The sequence below is a fragment of the Carassius carassius genome, chromosome 5, assembly GCF_963082965.1.
Source record: "Carassius carassius chromosome 5, fCarCar2.1, whole genome shotgun sequence".
NCBI classification, from domain to species: domain Eukaryota; kingdom Metazoa; phylum Chordata; class Actinopteri; order Cypriniformes; family Cyprinidae; genus Carassius; species Carassius carassius.
The window spans coordinates 32,110,424-32,132,478 of NC_081759.1; the positions used below are offsets into that span (position 1 = coordinate 32,110,424).

Genomic DNA, 22,055 nt, shown 5'->3' on the forward strand with positions numbered 1-22,055 from the left:
GTTTAATGATGCGCCAAATGTTCTCTATAGGTGAAAGATCTGGACTGCAGGCAGGCCAGGTTAGCACCCGGACTCTTCTACGACGAAGCCATGCTGTTGTTATAGCTGCAGTATGTGGTTTTGCATTGTCCTGCTGAAATAAACAAGGCCTTCCCTGAAATAGACGTTGTTTGGAGGGAAGCATATGTTGCCCTTAAACCTTTATATACCTTTCAGCATTCACAGAGCCTTCCAAAACATGCAAGCTGCCCATACCGTATGCACTTATGCACCCCCATACCATCAGAGATGCTGGCTTTTGAACTGAATGCTGATAACATGCTGGAAGGTCTCCCTCCTCTTTAGCCCGGAGGACACGGCGTCCGTGATTTCCAACAAGAATGTCAAATTTGGACTCGTCTGACCATAAAACACTATTCCACTTTGAAATAGTCCATTTTAAATGAGCCTTGGCCCACAGGACACGACGGCGCTTCTGGACCATGTTCACATATGGCTTCCTTTTTGCATGATAGAGCTTTAGTTGGCATCTGCTGATGGCACGGCGGATTGTGTTTACCGACAGTGGTTTCTGAAAGTATTCCTGGGCCCATTTAGTAATGTCATTGACACAATCATGCCGATGAGTGATGCAGTGTCGTCTGAGAGCCCGAAGACCACGGGCATCCAATAAAGGTCTCCGGCCTTGTCCCTTACGCACAGAGATTTCTCCAGTTTCTCTGAATCATTTGATGATGTTATGCACTGTAGATGATGAGATTTGCAAAGCCTTTGGAATTTGACGTTGAGGAACATTGTTTTTAAAGTTTTCCACAATTTTTTTACGCAGTCTTTCACAGATTGGAGAGCCTCTGCCCATCTTTACTTCTGAGAGACTCTGCTTCTCTAAGACAAAGCTTTTATAGCTAATCATGTTACAGACCTGATATCAATTAACTTAATTAATCACTAGATGTTCTCCCAGCTGAATCTTTTCAAAACTGCTTGCTTTTTTAGCCATTTGTTGCCCCCGTGCCAACTTTTTTGAGACCTGTAGCAGGCATTAAATTTTAAATGAGCTAATTAAGTGGATAAAAGTGTAAAATTGATCGGTTTAAACATTTCCTATGTTATCTATGTTCTATTGTGAATAAAATATTGGCTCATGTAAATTGAAATTCCTTTAGTTTTCATTTTATTAAAATTTAAAAAACGTCCCAACTTTTCCGGAATTCGGGTTGTATATATTACAGTTACCGTGACAGCGGTACACGCAGCGGTAGTGCCCATTTAGCTTGTCCACCTACTGTATATGTAGGGGCTGTCATTAAAACTTGAAGGATTTATTAAAATATAAATTAAACATTGAAGAACAGTAAAATATATAATGAATATGTTATTTGGTACATATACTTAACAAAATGCCCTCTCTACAGTTTATTTTCCAATCTGACTAATGACTTTATGGTCACCGAATATGATTGTTTCTGAGGTAAATGTGATGTTTGGTGACATTGTTTACAAGACGTCATATTGACGTCTTTGCCGGTTGAAAAACTGTGGAGGAGATGATTGGTTCACGAGCGCCTCGCGCTGTTGAACTGAGGCGCTACAGTGATCTGTCACTCCACATTAAATAGCGCCAAAATGGCATTTGTTTGAATACTGCAATACAATAGACATAATTTGAAATCTGAGACTTTGTTTCATATTCAAATTATCAAAGCACAATGCTTATTGCGATATATTGGATGGGAAGTGCCCTTTAATATACTGTCCATTAACTGAAAACAGGTTAGACTAACCTATTCATGGGATTTAAGAATCGATATCGTTCTGTAAAAATGAGAATCGATTTATATCAAGATATTTTTACCCAGCACTATTATCAGTATACTTTTTTATATATTTGTACTGTATAATAGCATATAATTGCAATGATCTTGTAGTGGAGATCACCTAACATTTTACTCAATTTAAAAAAAAGGAGATTTTCTAACTTTAGCTTGGTCCTAGCAAAGGTTTTTTTGGTACTTTTGCAGCTAACCACATCAGACTATGTGTGTGCACAGGAAGTATACCAAACAGAACTGGAATAAAGCTTTCTATATGAACAAAGATAAACACAAAATGAAATAAAAAAAACCCTCAAAGTTCCTTTTCATGATTTGAGAACATTTCTGTAAATTTCATGCAAACCCACACACAAACACACACATACTCAAATCCACACCAGAAACACTGAGTGCATTCATTCACTCAAACATGCAGACTTTCTCCCCACAGGATACCCACAGGCAAACATGGCTGCGTGTGTGAATGTGGGTCATGGGCGGTTGATTCTGTCCACTGTCTGGACATCTGTCTAAGCATAGAGATGTGTCATGCCCAGCCAATCACTGGCATCACACACACACACAAACACACACACACACACACACACGTTTGCTTTTGAAAAGTGGGGACATCCCATAGGCGTAATGGTTTTTATACTGTACAAACTGTATATCCTATGGCCCTACACCAACCCTACACCTAACCCTAACCCTCACAGGAAACTTTGTGCATTTTTACTTTCTCAAAAAAACTCATTCTGTATGATTTATAGGCGTTTTGAAAAAATAGGTACATGGGTTATGTCCTCATAAGTCACCCTCTCCTTGTAATACCTGTGTCATACCCATGTCATTATACAGAGTTGTGTCCTGATATGTCAGACACAGACACAGACACAGACACACAGGCACAGACACAGACACACACACACACACATACACACACGCGCTTTGAGTCTCATTTGACCCCTTTGTGTTTAGTGGAATAGCCAAGGAGATCTTACTTGTATTCACTTGTCATTGTACATTTGTACATTGCTTACACTCATTAGAAATCACCTAAGACTTCAACTGTAAATTGGGTTAATTCATTCATTAATAATAGTAAATTAGATACGTGCATTTAAAACATGATGGAGACACATATTTACTAAAACAACATATAAAATTCAATATTCTATAACCTGAAATTTCTAACCTAATAATAACCTCAAAATCTTTGATTTTGTCAATACAGTATGTTAATATTGCACTGTGATAATATTTGACACAAATACACATACTCTTATACTTAAATATGTAAACATGAAAAAGCACTAGTTCTTGCAACACCACACTTAAAATGTATGAATGTCTTTGTATAAGCCTTAGGCCTATAACAAATCAGAAAAACAAGTGGCGATTATATTCTTACAGGGAGACATACACACTTCAAGCTAAACTCATGCACAAAAATTTATTCTGACTATAAAATAGAGTTATAGTTTAGGTGTTCATTTGAATTTGGTGTATTTGGAAACTTCAGTGGTGAAACGTTAGTGGAAAATAAATAATGTGTTTATTAGATACTGTATGATGAGCTATGAACAACTACTAAAATCCCCTTTACACCAGTTATTCAAAGGTCAATACAAAAATGGTCCAGAAAACCAAACTTTGTTCTGGAAAATGGTCTAGAATCGTGTGCACACTTGCTTTAATAGTTTGTTTTTAATACAAAGAAATTCATACATTTTTAATTTGACTTAAGTATACCATTTTTTTGGTGATATGACAACCTTCATAAGCTGAAAAAAGTAACAATGCAAAAGCTTAAATTCACAACATGCCATCAGATTTATCAAACAGTATCAAAGAAAGAGGCGACTAAAGTATAGGATCAAAGAGTTTAGCATGTTTTACTCCCAACTGTAGGCTTGAGTGTAGGGCTGTGATGATAACCGCATTACCACATAACCACAGTAATTAGATGCAGACCGTGATGTTGAGGTCATCACTGCACTTGTTTTTTTTGGGGGGGGGGGGGTTTTCTAGTGAAAGTTATATAAATGCTTATATCAAGAGCATGCTCACAGAAAACAACACAGAACAAAACGGCGTTGAATGAAGTAGATTAGAGCCCTGCACGGGTCTAAAATATAGGCCATAGCCAGTCTTTTTTTTTTCTTCTCCCAAAAAAGCTTATATACTACCGTTTCAGCCAATAAAATAGCTCAGTTTTGTATGTAATGGAAAAGTTATTATATTTTATTTCATTTTTTTTTATAAAGTTCATTTAGAAAGATGTTTCGAGCATTTGTTTGTTAGTTAAATGTAAGTTTTAGATTTTTAAAATAATGACTAAGTGGCCAGCGGCAGACAGTAAGCCTATGTTTTGATCAATTTAGCCTTCTAAAATCATCACAACTTGCCTAAAATAGAATCTATAGATATAAAACAGTTCAAGCATATCACAATGTTAGTTTAAACATTTAACCAAGATAAATGTGCGCTGTTAGATGCATATCCAAGCTGCAGGACATGGCTATCACTTGCACATTTTTTTTTCCAACAGTGGAAACAACTTAAAATAGGCAGTCATTTTTGCTAATAAAGGTAAGAGTAACACGTCATTCCAAACTGTAAAGGTCTACTTTTGTTTGTGTACACTCACAATATCAACAAAACATTGTGCTTTTATAAAATAAAGAAAACAAACGCTTTCTGCTGCTCTGGCTTGAACAGTAGCACTTCACAGTGATGAACCTAAACTCAGGGAATTGCCTCACAGGCATGTTAAAATATATAGAAAGCTTTGGGAGGTTTATTTTGTGTTTGTGTCTGATTGTTATTAATTACCAGGCTAGGTTTCAGCATGTCTACAGACAATGTTCAATAAATACACAAAATCAATCCAATCCAGTCCCAAAAAGAATCTCTGCAGACACTGAAGTCGCAAGGTATTTGCAGGAGGAAGCCCTTGATCTGCACTTCTGTTCCGCTTGCCTGGTGGCGGGATAATCAGGCTTAGAGCCCTGCACAGGTCTCAAATTTAGGCCCGAGACGCTCAGGCCCTAGCCTGGCCAATGTCCGACAGCTTATAAGGATTACCAGCCCAAGCCCGTCCTTTTTTCCCCTTCTCCCTAAACAGCTCATACTACTGTTTCAGCTATTATAATAGTTCAGTTTTTTTTAAAGTAACGACCAAGCAGCCAGCAGCAGACAGTGAGCTGATCATAACCTATATTCGATCAATTTAGCCTTCTCAAATCATCATGACTACCCTAAAATAAAATCTATAGATATAAAACAGTTCAAGTATATAACAATGTTTAAACGTTAAATCAAGATAAATGTGCACTATATCCAATAGTTTGTGCAGGGACACTTTGCAGGATATGGACAAAACAAAAACTCTTCCATTATAAATAAATAAATGTAATTTTATTTAATTATTGTTAATAAAACTTGCTATTTTAATAATAAAGAAGACAGACTGCTTTATTATTATTAATTTCCATGTTCCATTTACAAGCTGCACGCGATCTTAAGTCATTATATTCCCGTGGCGTTCAGGGGAGGGGGGTTGCGATTAACCGCCAAACCACGGTGATTTGTCTTCACCACGATGAGAAAAATCCCATACCGTCACAGCCCTACTTGAGTGTAAATGAAACCGTGACAAGCCTCCATATAAGGTGTATGTCCCAACCATACATGAACACATACAGCAATATGTTACATTGAAGGTAAGGCACATGTCCTTCATGGCCTTCAGATGCTAAATAATATTAGAATTTCATTCTCTGGCCCAGATTTTACTTACATTCAAGTTCCTGTTTTCCATTCCCCAATAAGATGCATACACACAAACACAATCTGCCAAACACTGCTTAGAATACTTCTCTCATAGATGGTGACCTCCACTCTATTCCTGTTTGCTAATCTTTTTCACGAGTTGAGGGGTTTTCAGCCACTATGGAACAAATGCATTTATACTGATATTAAGTGTCCTGTGCCAATAAACAATATGCAATACTTATTAATTTAGAAACATACAGTCCTACTATGCACTGCAATCATTCATCTTTCTCTCCATTTCTCCCCTGACACACATGATAAAACAGCACACAAACTCTCCTTCACAAATGCCTTCTATGGTGTTTTTTCTGCTGAAGTCTGGCTTCAGGTAGGCTGTATACATAATGGGCCAAGTAAGTCTCTCCAAGTGCCAAAGGCGATACTGAGCAGGTCTCATCTCATTTACTCACTCCATGCTATCAGACGGGACTTAATTGTGCATGTCATTTATATAAATAAAAATGTATTTTTTGGGGATTAAACACACTGAATTCTGCTACTTCTGAGTTTATTATAATACGGAATGATGATTTATGAATATGTTTATGGATCTGCATGTACATTAATCTTAGGAGTAAGTAATTGTGTGTGTGTGTGTGTCTCAACTTCCTGAGATTGTTGCCTTCTTCTTAAGTAGCTTCAGAAGAACCATTTTTCCCCTGCTGCTATTTACAGAAACAGCCAAACAGACACAATGTTTGTCTATGTATACTCTAATAAGTGAAACTTAGGAAATAATTCAGTGGTTGTAAACATCTGGGAGGAATGAATGCAGAAGGATATGAGAACAAATGGCTCGAAGGCTTTTGTTATTGAAATACCACCAACAGTCAGTCAGTTCCGGCAAATGTGAATTGGCACTTAAAAATGTCCCAAGCACTCGCGTAGCTACGGGTGGGCCTGGGCCCACCCACCTGTCAGTCAGGCCCATCCAGTCATTGGCCTCACAATGTAGCCTAACAATATTCAACAATAATGTATTTTTGACACGAACATTAGTAAGTTGCTCTGTTTCATTTTAGTTTAACATACTTAGCTAAACTTCAGTGTCCCTCTGTGAAATGTGCTCGTCGTTGTGAAGGGGGGATGGGCTGTTCGCAATCTGACTGCGAAATGCGCTATGCGGGCATTTCATCATCACCATGACAACCAAACAAGAATCAAGAAACATTAAGATTTATTTTTATAGGTCAAGTATTGTGATAATCGCAACAGAAGGAGTAAATTATGTTGCAATTATCACAATACTTGACCTATAAAAATAAATCTTAATGTTTCTTGATTCTTGTTTGGTTGTCATGGTGATTATGAAATGCCCGCGTCAGATTGCGAACAGCCCATCCCCCCTTCACAACGACGTGGTGCACATTTCACAGAGGGACACTGAAGTTTAGCTAAGTATGAAAAATGAAACAGAGCAATTTATTAAAGTTCGTGTCAAAAAGACCACGGCCGCCGCAGGAGGAAGATGATGCAGATGTTCAGGTACTAAAAAAAAGTAAATGTGACGGTACCAGGTTTCTTTAAGTACCGGTAGTACCGAGGTCCCGTTCAAACCCGTTTCTTGACGCATACAGCGCTATGATTTCCGTGAAGCAGACCAAATCATATCTCTATATGGACCAATATCGGTAAATGTTAAGCCGCAAAAGGTGTTTGAAATATGAATCCTGCATGTTCTGTGCGCCTCTGTGTGAATGATGAATGGCAGAGACGTGCGGGTTTGTTTACTACATAGACTGAAGCGTGTGACGCTTGCATTAATTTCAGCATCTGAGCTTCAGAGTTCTCTCTCCATCAAGCGATCTGTACTTTTCGATTCATGTCAATGTACACACAGCGCACCTGTATTTGACGTTCTGTAAATTCTGTGTGAAGGCACACGACTCACCGTCTCTTTCTCACACATGCAAAGAGAGAGAGAACGAGTCTTACCACGCTGAATCGACACGCTACATGTAAACTATATTCTTTGTTGTCTTTTCCTGCCAAAATAATGGAGTTCATTTAGAATTATTCATATTTTTCGATCAAGAAGAAGATATGCCGGTTTTTCCAGTAGTGGGCGGAGCTAATGCGCAAATGGCAATTTAATTGGCTGGCGTTCATCTACCGTCCCTGTTTTGATTTCAGCAAATCATTTTGACCGAACGCAGACAACGTGATTAATATTCATGAACCCAGCAGCTCATCAATTCATAGTGCATTGTATATTGTTTGTATGGTAGTAGAATTAGTAGTAGTATTATCTTTTAATAATAATTAATATGATCTATTACTATTTTTTTTTTTTTTTTTTATAGAAACCCTCAATGACCAAAAATATCTTAAGCATCACCACCAGTCTTAAGTTCAGTTAAAATGACAAATATGCATTCATTAAAAGTTCATTTTTACATAAAGGCATTGTGCTACTAAATATTACTATTATTTAGTAAAATGTATGTGATACTGCTACTACTGTTGAAAAAAATAATAACACTTTATTTTTTAAAGAAATAAATCACAAAATATTTCTTCCATGAATTAATTTTAATAGCAAATCCCCTTTATTTACCAAAAATAAAATGTTTAAATTTCATAAATTAAAAGACAAATTAAATTTGGGTGAAACTTGTTTACTGTTTTTCATAATTATATAACTTGAAGAAAAATCTTTAAACACAATTGTAAATAAGTATAAAGAATGGCATTGGTTTTAGTTTTAGTGATAAAGTTTTTTAATTTTAATATTTTTTTTTAATTAGCATATTTTTGTGTTTTGCTTTGGTACCGAAATTGGTACAGAGAACCGTGGATTTTCACTGGTATCGGTACCGAATACTGAAATTTTGGTACCGTGACAACACTAAACGTGGTTTATGTGGCCGCTGAGCCAGACCAAGCATTGTTTTTACACACTGTCCACTACTGTCCTGCTGATTTAATGATGGTGTTTTTTGCATCTGTCAGATGCGCGTGTGTGTGTGGTGTGGCCGCGCGCAGTGGAAATGCTTATCGTTATGTTCTTAACACTGCTTATGATGACATGATACATGCTTGTGCTCTCATTAAACTGTGGTGTATTCAAGAAGCAGGTGTACTGTAGTTGTGTTGGCCTATTTTGATAACAGATGCATTTTAGGCTGTGCCCACCTGATTTTCTCTGGGCCCACCTACTTTGTGATTCCTGGCTACGCTACTGGTCCCAAGACACCTTCATCAGAGGAAAACAAGGGTCACTGCCATCAGAAAGACACTGGCATGAGCAACAAAAAAGCAGGGAGCTCTGGCATACTTGTCCGTGAAGCAAAAAAACAAATAATATGTGACACATCAACGTCTTAGTGTTACCAAATGTCTGAACTGGTTTTGATGCAAGACATTTTTTAGCTTTGAATGGTGTTTTTTCTTTGACAACTGCAGTAGCAGGCTAAATTGTGGTAAAACAGGCCAAAGAGGGGGAAAAAACATACCAACAGCACAGTTTTTTGCATAACAGACCTAGATAGGCTATATTTGAAACAAGAGAGAGAAGAAAAAAATCTATTGAAAAATTATGTCTTTATTATGTAGGACTGCTGAAAATCTAAAGTTACTTCGATTGTACTGAACAACAACCACTTTCAGTCCAGAGACTTTTTTTTTTTCAGAGAACACAGCTTTACAGCTGTCAATGTGACCGAATTACAGGGAGGTTTTCTTTACCTTTTAATCTGTCTGGTAAACAGCATACCACAGCCCCCTCGGATAGCAGATTTTCCTCTGTCTGTGCTCTATATGGGCTACATCTAATTATAGTGTGTGTCCTTACAATATCAGCAGAGTTTAATATAATGACTTGAGGCTCACTGTGGTTAAAAATGTCACTTATAACCTAATGGCAGCAATGCATGTTAGAAAGTGGAGCGCTGCAAGTAGTAACAACACATTGTAAGTTTTCTTTTAAATACAGGCTGATAAGAGTGCAGTTTTGTGGTTTCTCTCACAATGGTGGAAATCACAGACAGGGATGAGGACGTTGGTCCAGAGTCAGAGTGAGTGGCAGTAAAGCACAAGCTCTGGTTCAATCAGCATTCCCTAAATGCTCCGGGGCAGCCAGGAATGTGAAAACTACCAATTTCCACAGGATTAGACTTCCACATCCAAATCAGGGCTAGTAGTTTTTCTTTATTTTGTTTCAGCTAGCCTTTGGTCTTACAGCTCAGGAAATAGCTTGAGGTTTGGACCATGACCAGAGCAGAGCTCTTTAAAGCTATAAAGCCTTCAGTCACTGCAACAGAACAAATGACTAACACAGAAACATGATACATTCATTACAAACATACATCACATGCAGAATGAAAATTGTACACAGCTATGATTGTCTGCTATTTAGCTTTCCTAATTAGGACCAATTTTATTAATAATAATAAATTAAGGCCATAGATTGACAACATTGATTTCTTAATTTTATTCAAGCTTTTTTTGATGAACCATCACTTTATTTTAAGGTCCAGTTCACACTATTAACTATTAACTATGACTTTTGACTCAGTAAACTCCTAATAACTGCTTATTAACAGTTAGTAAGGTAGTTGTTAAGTTTAGGTATGGGGTATGATTAAGGATGTATAGTGTGGTTATGCAGAATATGTGCTTTATAAGTACTAATAAAAAGCCAATAAGCTAGTAATATGCATGCTACTAAGCAACTAGTTATAGTGACAACTGGTCACTTACTAAAGTGTTACCCCAATATCGATAATCTATAAGATCAGCCTTGTGGTCTATGCCATTTTCTGTTGATGTGAGAACAGAACTTCACTAAACATTATTTGTGCATGTGCATGCCATCAAATAATCGGAATAAGTTTTGTGCTTTGTTACTTTTGATATTAAACAAAGTTTCAGCTTCAGCAAACTTTGATTTTGTCAATTTTGTAATGAGTTACAAACAATAAATGTAATTTTGTCATGAGTTAATGTGGAGTGACAACTCACTGTTGCCACATTAGTTGCTATTCTAAACATTCTACACACTAGTACGTTGTGGTATGTTGAAAAAAAAAAAACACAGAAAAACTTAATGACATGTATAATGCAGGGTTTCCCATACATTCATTAATTTGTGGCGGCCCGCCACAATATCAACACTGACCGCCACGGATTGATTCAGATTTTTAAACTATTTAATATGGGTACAATTGTATTTTATTGTAGAGCTGCGCGCTTCTTGCTCCCTCCCTCTCACAAACTGACAACGGAGGCACGCACGACTAGCCCCTCCTCTTCGAACACGATCTGAATCAAAACATGAGCATGTGTTAGTTAGAGGACGGATTGTGGCCGGTGCTTATTAATGCTTATTCCCCCAGCGAAGATTCCAGAATCAATCCGGAGTTGAATGGTTAGTAATGATCACTGTTGCTCAACATAACTCTGAGAAGTTAGTCTATGTTAAGCGCTGTCGCGTTTCCATTACAGATTCGCGCAAAACTTTTGTGTTTTTTTTCTAAACATCGATAAACTATTGCGAAATGACGGCGTTTCCATTAACCGATGTTATGCGACTAAAACGTCATTCTTTTCCTCTCGACATTAAATTATTATTATCTCCAGGTTCAGGTTGGTGTGTGTTGGTTTTTGTCCACCTCAATCTCCAGGTTTATGTGTGTGTGTGTGTCAGAGTCTGTGTGTGTCCACCTCCAGGTCCAGTTTGGTGTGTGTGTGAGCCTGTGTGTGTCTGAGTCTGTGTGTGTGAGTGTGTGTGTGAGTCTTTTTAAAAGTTTGAGTGTGTGAGCCTGTGTTTGAGTGTGTCAGTAAGTTTGTGAGTTTGAGTGTGTGTGTGTGTGTGTCCATCTCCAGGTCCAGGTGTGTGTGTGTGTGTGTGAGCAAAATTTGCAACAAGAAGTCTGTGGAGCAGTCATAGCATAGAAAGTGTAGCAATGGCATAGCAATGTAGCAATAGCAATGTCTTTAAAGGGATAGTTCACCCAAAAATGAAAATTCTATCATCGTTTACTCACCCTCAAGTTGTTCCAAACTTGTATGAGTTTCTTTGTTCTGCTGAACACGAAGGATGATATTTGGAAGAATGTTTGTAACCAAACAGATCTCGGTCCCCATTGACTACTATAGTATATATTTTTTCTCATACAGGTTTGGAACAACTTGAGGGTGAGTAAACGATGATAGAATTTTCATTTTTGGGTGAACTATCCCTTTAAGGTATCTGACACTATGCATTGGCAATGGAAATGTGTACTTGTCACTAAAAATATATGATATATTTATGATATATACACTATATATATATTTATATATATGGTATATTTAACTTAACCCCCCCCCCCCTTCCCCAAACACCACACCACCGCAAATAGAACCTAATTCTGTGGGAAACACTGTATAATGTTTCAAGTTACTGATCAATCAGGTTTTCAAATGCATAAAGATGTCAATAAAATGACTTGTAAACATTATGTAACAGAACATTTACCTAATAAGGAAAGCCATTCAATGTCCATAGCTAGAAACATGGCTCTACTTTGGTAAATACATGCACTATGTTATAGAGGTGCACCAGTCGACCGGCCTGGGACAGGAATTTGTCGATTTTACAGATGATACGTCTTGACGTCATACATACGCTCATATCCGTATGTAAACATGGCGTTTCACACGAGAATGATTCAGATTTTAATGCTTTCAGTGTAAATGGAGACTAATGTATTGATGTCATGCCGGATGAGGCTCGCACAGCCTAAATGAGTGTGTGAGAGAGACTCCTGCAGAAATCAAAGCAAATGAGCGCAACAGAACACACAAAGTAACTCATAGAAAGTTATAGATGTACAGGTACTGGTCATATAATTAGAATATCATCAAAAAGTTGATTTATTTCACTAATTCCATTCAAAAAGTGAAACATGTATATTTTATTCATTCATTACACACAGACTGATATGTTTCAAATGTTTATTTCTTTTAATTTTGATGATTATAACTGACAACTAAGGAAAATCCCAAATTCAGTATCTCATAAAATTAGAATATTGTGAAAAGGTTCAATATTGGAGACATCTGGTGCCGCATTCTAATCAGCTAATTAACTCAAAACACCTGCAAAGGCCTTTAAATGGTCTCTCAGTCTAGTTCTGTAGGCTACACAATCATGGGGAAGACTGCTGACTTGACAGGTGTCCACAAGACGACCATTAACATATTGCACAAGGAGGGCAAGACACAAAAGGTCATTGCAAAAGAGGCTGGCTGTTGACAGAGCTCTGTGTCCAAGCACATTAAAGGGTTAGTTCACCGAAATAGCAAAATTATGTCATTAATAACTCACCCTCATGTTGTTCCAAACCCGTGAGACCTCCGTTTATCTTTGGAACACGGTTTAAGATATTTTAGATTTAGTCCGAGAGCTCTCAGTCCCTCCATTGAAGCTGTGTGTACGGTATACTGTCCATGTCCAGAAAGGTAAGAAAAACATCATCAAAGCAGTTCATGTGACATCAGAGGGTCAGTTAGAAATTTTTGAAGCATCGAAAATACATTTTGGTCCAAAAATAGCAAAAACTACGACTTTATTCAGCATTGTCTTCTCTTCCGTGTCTGTTGTGAGAGAGAGTTCAAAACAAAGCAGTTTGTGATATCCGGTTCGCCAACAAATCATTCAATGTAACCGGATCTTTTTGAACCAGTTCACCAAATCGAACTGAATCATTTTAAACGGTTCGCGTTTCAGTATACCATTCACACAGCTTCAATGGAGGGACTGAGAGCTCTCTAAATCTAAAATACTAAAATATCTAAAATATCTTAAACTGATATTCCAAAGATAAACGGAGGTCTTACGGAACAACATGAGGGTAAGTTATTAATGACATAATTTTGCTATTTGGGTGAACTAACCCTTTAATAGAGAGGTGAAGGAAAGGAAAATATGTGGTAGAAAAAAAAGTGTACAAGCAATAGGGATAACGGCACCCTGGAGAGGATTATGAAACAAAACCCATTCAAAAATGTGGGATAGATTCACAAAGAGTGGACTGCAGCTGGAGTCAGTGCTTAAAGAACCACTACGCACAGACATATGCAAGACATGGGTTTCAGCTGTCGCATTCCTTGTGTCAAGCCACTCTTGAACAACAGACAGCGTCAGAAGAATTTAAAGACAAAAAGGACTGGACTGCTGCTGAGTGGTCCAAAGTTATGTTCTCTGATGAAAGTAAATTTTGCATTTCCTTTGGAAATCAGGGTCCCAGAGTCTGGAGGAAGAGAGGAGAGGCACACAATCCATGTTGCTTGAGGTCCAGTGTAAAGTTTCCACAGTCAGTGATGGTTTGCGGTGCCATGTCATCTGCTGGTGTTGGTCCACTGTGTTTTCTGAGGTCCAAGGTCAACGCAGCCATATACCAGGAAGTTTTAGAGCACTTCATGCTTCCTGCTGCTGACCATCTTTATGGAGATGCGGATTTCATTTTCCAACAGGACTTGGCACCTGCACACAGTGCCAAAGCTTCCAGTACCTGGTTTAAGAACCATGGTTTCCCTTTTTTTAATTGACCAGCAAACTAGCCTGACCTTAACCCCATAGAAAATCTATGGGGTATTGTGAAGAGGAAGATGTTATATACCAGAGCCAACAATGCAGAAGAGCTGAAGGCCACTATCAGAGCAACCTGGACTCTCAAAACACCTGAGCGGTGCCACAGACTGATCAACTCCATGCCACGCTGCATTGCTGCAGTAATTCAGGTAAAAGGAGCCCAGACTAAGTATTGATTGATGCTCATACTTTTCATGTTCATACTTTTCATTTGGCCAAGATTTCTAATAATCCTTTCTTTGTATTGGTCTTAAGTAATATTCTAATTTTCTGACATACCGAATTTGGGATTTTCCTTAGTTGTCAGTTATAATCATCAAAATTTCACTTTTTGAATGGAATTACTGAAATAAATAAAATTTCTGATGATCTTCTATTTATATGACCAGCACCTGTATAATGCGTTAGAAAAAAAAAAAGATATTTATAATATATGATTTAGGTAACATTACATGACCAAGATGCTTGCAATATCAACATGATTGAAACGTGACAGCAGTGACAGATTTTATACAATAGTAGTTCAATAAACAAGAAGTTAAAATTAAGTGACTTACATTTTAGACACAGTATTGACAGTTTTTTGCTCATTTTCGCTGACGAAAGTAGTTACAATGAGCCTGTCCTCCAACAAAAAACGACCATATAGGTAATTTGTGCAAGCACCTTATTATGACCTATATTTAGGCTTTACAGTTAAGCACCCTCTAGCGGACATAAAAATAATGACAGTATCGTGTTGCATCTGTCATCATGAAATGATGAATAAGTGTAAGGTTAGGGTTAGGCTAACCCTAACCAATCAAAATGTGTGTTAATTTAAATCCAATGTGTGGATTTTTTACACCGATTTCACAGTAATTCGTACATATTTTACAAGTTGGCTTATTCGTTCTAATGACCACACCTAAGCCCACCCCTACCCCTAACATAAATCATGCAAAAATTATGATTTATAGAGCATATACATTTAATGAGCATGTGCGTTCTCTTGAATCGAACCCATGGTCGCATGATTACATATTATCATATAGCGTATGCTCTACCAACTGAGCTACACGAAAACAGAAATAAATAAAAAATAAAATAGTACAAAACATTACTATTTAATTAATAAATGTCCTGTTGCCGATAGGGGCACAACTGTAGTATACACTCAGATGGGTTGTATTTCTGGAATTTGGACAAACGTTTTAATAGACACACTCTAAATGCACACACGCACTAGTCTAACCTACTAGACTTCATCAAGTCAGATATGCGTGCACTCTGTAGGTGTGTTTTGTTTGGTTTTTGTAATATACTCAATAATTTCAAATCACACATCATTGAAACAAGAATTACAATATTATCGCAGACGATATAAGCGAACACCCCTAGTATCAACTTATAGCTATTCAGTTAGTTGAGAGCCTTTATCCTCATGAAGAATTTATTCATTTTTGATTCTGTTTCACTGCTTACTTAGCCTTAATGAAAAGAAGAAATCAAAACAAAAAGTATTTCTGCCAAAAACAAATGCCAGTGTGTAGAAAATGTATAAGTCCTGATGTAATGGCCAAAATATAAAAGGCTTATTGATATGACAAGAGCGAGCAAGTGAAGTGGCGTGTTCAGACAAAGAGCAACATTTTCAGCAGCTACTGGTCAATAATATACTGTTTGCCGACAATTTGTCCACAAATGCAGAGCTTTAACTAGACACAGCTCCTTTGTCATATGGTAACATCTAGACTTGTGTAGTGTACCACAAATCGTGGGCTCCCCCTCCTCCACAAACCATGAGATGGGGCCCTATCCACAAGTAGTGACGTCATGCTCAAGCGATGTAAATGTTAAACCACTCAAATAAACCATGATACAAACAAGACGGACACAATGCTAGAATGGAACGCTGTTCTCTAATCTTTCCTTTGCTTCACAGGGAAGCAGTTGGACTGACAAAGGCTGTCTTTACACTGCCGCGTGGTCATGTCATTCAGTGTAGTTCTTGTTTTCTGTGTGAATCAATAATAAATGTTAAAATGTGTGATGTATTGATTGTTTCTTGCTACTCTAAATTCATTTAGGCTGCATACAGTGTACTTGATGCTTTTATGTGACTTCTATGGGAAGCAGAATCCTTCTACATAGCAAATTAAAGCATAATAAAATTGGCCATGAGTGGCACTTAGGGTCAGGGGCCCCACTCATTGTGGGGCTTCTAGGGTGTCTTGTATGCCTGTGTGTGTAACATCAAAGTCAACAGCATGAAATATACATCTATAGCACCTTGGGTTAATGACCTGTCACTTTTATTCTGTATTTTGATGGATGCTGTGATCTGTGATTAAGTATGGCAAACTATTCTCAGCATGGACTCATTAATCACTATGTAGCAAATGACACAAACATTCATATGCAATTTTCTTGAATATCTTAACATTTTAGGCTCTTCATGCTTGTCACAATTGCATGTTTCTGACCCTTAAAAGCACATACTACTTAAACATGATAGACACAGCAAGCTTTTATGAATGACAGATTGGGTACTGTAATGGAAGCTCTCTACAGACAGTGCTTAGAGAGGGAGTGGGAATGCTGTGAATTATGATGCCTTTCTCCATGTCAGGGGAAGCAGAGGGGGGCTGCAGTCTTTGAGCCTGCTCCAAATCAAACACAAGCGGATGGTTGACTCTCGCACAACTGCGGCTATTCCGTTTCCATCTGCAGCCGTCTGCTGTGGGAAAGCTATAATTACTCAGCGTGTGGAGTCACTAACTTTACCCTTGCACTCTCAAGTCTGCTTTACACATACAGATTTATGTACATACACTGTAAAAAATAATTCTGTGGCTTAGTAAATATTACAGAAATTTTTAACTTTATTAACTTAATAAAATCTCTGAATATCGTGTACTTGATTGTTTGAGTTAAACATACCAAAATAATTGAGTAAAAATCCAACAGTTCATTTGATCTTAAATTTACAGATATATTTAAGTTGTTTTCAATAAAATTATTTAGTATTTGACTAACCAATTATTTCTTTATAATATACTTAATATATTTGTGAAATTTCTATCAAAATATTTGAGAATGTTGAATTAAACTGATCTGTTTCAAGAAACAAAAATATTACTTAATTCAAATCAATATAATTAATATATTTAACACACTCTTCAAATTTGAGTAAGTTTACTCAATTAAAACAATGCACCCCTCCCCCACCCTCTGACGTGACGACAACTCGACGGTTGGTTGAGTCAGTGAGCGCGGGCAGTTTGAACTCTCCAGTCTCCAGACAACAGCTCTCTTCTCAGCGTCGCAGATTTGGTGCATTTCCTCTGTGAAATTCAGGTTTGTGTATGTTTTATTTTATCTATAAAATCTTTACTGTGCTTTAAATCATATTTAATGCAAAACAACATACAGAGGCGTAATTCGACACCTAAACGAGAGTCGCGCCTGTCTTTTTGCATGATTGAAACGCTTTGCATAAACGCATGACTTCATTCCTAATGATAATAAATATAATTATTATCATTTGGATGATAAAATGTCCTCAGAACTGTCACTGTTTGTTTATTGGCAGGTTATGTCAGTCACTCGCAGTATCTATCGGCTGTGAGTGAAACGCAGGACGGCGGTATGAAGTTCAAAGTTCACCCGCAGAGGCGAGTCAGTCTCCGGCACGAGGACCAGCGCTGATCCGGTGGATATTGGGTTGATTTGATTACACTTGAATTAGGCTACCTGAATTTTTAAATATTTAATTTTTACTTATAAAATGTTTGTTAAATGAGTTTAAATGTAGGCAATATTGTATACAGTGTAAAATGTGCTGTATTGCTGTACTCATTGACAATAAAGGCCAATGTCATGTATACTGGTGGTTGTGTGGAGTACTATTTTACAAAGGTTTAGAGAAAATAAAAAGTTAATATTACTCATTAATAAAAACAGTTAATATTACTCATAAATATTGTTTTTAAATGTTTAAATGTTCAATTATTTCTACTCAATTTTATTTGTTAATGTACCAGATGCAGTTACTCAGATTTACTTAATTTTTTTACTTGCATTTACTCAATTCATACAGTATATTTCATTGATTTGACAGCTTTAAAATTTACTCAATTTTTTTGAGTGTAAAAATGTTTCACCAATAAAATTGAGTAAATAATAGTTAAACTTTTTACAGTGTAGTGAGACACTGTCACACAGGGCCCTATAGGGGGGTGCAGCTGGTGCGATAGATAGATTGATAGATCGATCGATAGATATTTCAAATATTTGTATTTCCTTGTCCCTGTTGGTTATGTAATATGAAGTGTAATGTTGTGAAATAAAAAGTGTCATATTTATAAGAATGTGTGTCGGTTTGCTAAGACAATATCTGGCTTCTGTGCCCCAGTGTTAATTTTGATTTAGTTTTAGTCATAGTCTTTTGACTAAAATAATCTTTAGTTTTAGTCATATTTTAGTCATCTGAATTGTTTTTGTCTAATTAATATAATAAGATTTAATTAGACTAAATCTACAGCAAGTTTAGTTGGCTAAAATCTAATGGGTTTAGTTACAGTTTGATGTAATGCTGTTTCTCTAAAATTTCCAAACTCATAGGTTTGGTATTAAGGTTTTATCATGACAGACAGTGATTTAACTACAGTTACACACAACATGCTTTTATGTTAAAATTAAATACAATTCTCATGCTTTGGTGTCTGCGATCAAAAAAACTGACCGAATTGAGTTTTCTCTTACATCTTCAAATTTATCCATATGTCTGCTCTTCTCTTACTCACACATACTGACATTTTTAAATGTTTTATGAGACGAGCATCACGTGTATGTTAGCTTAACTCCCGCTGGTTCATATGCAACTACGCATCTAAACTTCTAACCACACAACAGATTCATTCTGAATGAATCTCTTCCCAAATTGTTCCTTCCTAACATTTGTCTTGTTTTTATTCGTTGATGAAAATGTCAATAGATTTCCAACATAGTTTTTGTCATTCAAAACAAGTTTTAGTTTGTTATTGTCTCGTTTTCATCAATGAAAAAAATTATGACAAAAATTATGTCAACAAAATAAACACTGCTGTGCCCTAACTGTATTTCTACCGTCAAATACGAACAACAGGTGCACAAAATAACAAAGTCAATGACAAGGTATGAGACTAAGACACACCCACAAACAAGCTCATACAGGATACATGCAGGGGAATGTAGTCGGGGAAGGTTACTTATAGACTCTTATAATAAAGAGCCTCACTGGGAAAAACCACAGACGGTTGACAGGTGACATCCTGTTACGATGATACAATAAGTGTGACATGGTTGCAGCAGTTTGGCAGGAAGCTGACAAAGTCGAGGGGTAGGGAAAATCTAGCAGCTACTCTACTGCAGTGCAGAGAATGATTTCTCCATGCCTGCTGACTGCATTCATGTAGATGTCAAATTATGGACAAACATGAGACATACGGAAAGTACAGCTTTACACTATGACCCAGAATCAGAAACGAAACATGAAATGCTACTAGACAACAGCTCATAGTTCAGACAGGTGAAGCTTATCTAACAGGCTGAATTTTTATGAGTGCATGCCAATTACTACATGTGACATTCAAAGAATATATTATAAATCAGGGAACAATGCTGTTAAATGCTTTTATTCAAATCCTTGCTGAGGAAATTTTCCACCAAGTCATCATGATAGTTCACCATAGTCACCATAGTTCTGAATGAAACAAAGGTGATGTGACTGATGTGAGAAGAGCAGATACTCACCTATTGCAGAGCTGACTCACTGCTCCAAGGGAGTCACAGTTACAGGCCTGACAGCCGCCGGTTCCATTGGTGAAATACGCATCGGCACATTCATCACAACGCTGCCCCGTGTATCCAGTTAGACATAAACACTGGCCTGTGACAGAGTCGCAGGTATCTTGGTCCTCCGAACCCTCAGCACTACAGTTGCACTTATGTCCTGCAAGCAAGAAAGAAGAGAGATTAACATGTTAGCTTTTATTTTCATTTCTTTTCAATCTTGGTGACAATATTTCTCAGCAGATGCTGAAATGAATCATGTGAGACAACAACTGGTTTTTAAAAGAGAATTCAGTAAGGTTTTTATATATATATATATATATATATATATATATATAGTAAAACTATCAGCATGGATGCATAACATTTGTTTACTAAAGGGGTGGTTGACTGCGATTTCACTTTTTTTTTACGTTAATTAGTTTGTAATGTTGCTGTTTGAGCATAAACAATATCTGAAAAAAGTTAAGACGCTACGCTGAAAGTTCAATGCAAACGAAGATATCATTTTTTTTTTATTCTGGCAGTTTAATGCCTACAAATATGGCTAGTTAGGGACAACAACAAGCTTCTTCCCGGGTCCGTTACATCACAAACCCAGATAAACCCTGCCCGGGAACATGTTCTGCTTCTTTAGAGAAGAGGAAGAGAAAACTAGGGGGGTAAATGCAAAAATCTGTGCATATATGAATCACGATTCTGCCTTCTAACTATTCTAATAGATTCACAAGTTTCAAAACCAATGTTCTAAAGTAGCGGTTCTCAATCCTGTTCTTCGCGTCGTCCTGCCCTGCATCTCTCTCTCTCATTCAGATCGTCAGATCAGCTCCAACAAACGGTTCCATTTATACACTTATTTTCACAAAGCAATGAGAAGTGTTATACATGGACACACTAGGGCTGCTCCGATCACAATCGGCCGATCATCAATGCGCATCTAGTCAGTAAAGCCGGTTCTTTAATCAGCGGTAAATTCCCTCAGGTGCGTGATTTCGAGTTACTACACAGAGCCGTTGTTAACTCAGAAGATGCGCATATAAACGCTGAAAATGAATGTGGATTTGCGCATCTTCTCAGTTAACAATGGCTCTGTGTAGTAACAGCTGCTCTATGTGAAATCACACACCTGAGGGAATTTACCGCTGATTAGAGAACCGGCTTTACTGACGAGATACGCATAACGATCGACCATCGTGATCGGAGCAGCCCTAGGACACACATATGGTTGCTGTGCTGTATTAAAGCTTTAATCAGAATAAAACTTTATATTAAAAGCTAACAGAAGCAATAGCATTTACAAACAACAGTGTATCTAAAAGTATGAGACAACAACAAAAAAACAAACCATTAAGAGCCGTGCTTGCACAGGTTCTGTGCGATCCTCTTCATCAATATTTTCTGCGTCTCAATCAGGCTCAAATTGATAAGCAATACAGAGGACGTCATTGTTTACAATAAAACCGGAGCACATTCTGAGCTTGAGAGGGGCGGGATGTTCAGGCGTGCTCGACCAGGTTTAGTTAATCATAATAAACTGAGCCAGCTGACCAATCTCAGCCCATCGTGTATTTCTGAGGGAGTGGCTTCATAATAACAGGATATAAATCGAAGCGTTTGTCAGAGAAGGGACAGATCGGTGTGGAATAGAGGTAAAAAAAAATTTTTTTATGAAGCATGAACACATGCTAGACTGCACCCCATAAGCACAATTAAGTCTAGAAAAATATAAATAATAGAAAAGCCCACCCAAAAATTATAATTTTATCATCAATTATTACTCTCAATTACTCACTCTGATGTCATTATAGACCTGAACATGAGAAGTCACAAAAAAATGGTATGATCCTTTACACAGTTCAGGCACAGGAACAGACTGTAATGCGATAAATCACGGTAGTGAATAAGTACGATATTTTTATCGTGGGCACTTCTAAATAACGTGAAAAAATTATACATTACAAATTATCCCGAATTTGGGATGCATTTTAAGAATACTTTTTCCATCAACT

General features: G+C 37.2%; 1 protein-coding gene across 1 annotated transcript in view; it reads right to left on the minus strand.

The window, feature by feature from the left end:
- Nucleotides 1–22,055, minus strand: part of LOC132141279 (multiple epidermal growth factor-like domains protein 9) — a 98,016-nt gene that overhangs the window by 59,432 nt on the left and 16,529 nt on the right. The window contains exon 2 of the mRNA XM_059550651.1: nucleotides 20,008–20,206. Within this exon, the coding sequence (XP_059406634.1) occupies nucleotides 20,008–20,206 (199 nt within the window). The remainder of the gene's footprint in view (nucleotides 1–20,007; nucleotides 20,207–22,055) is intronic.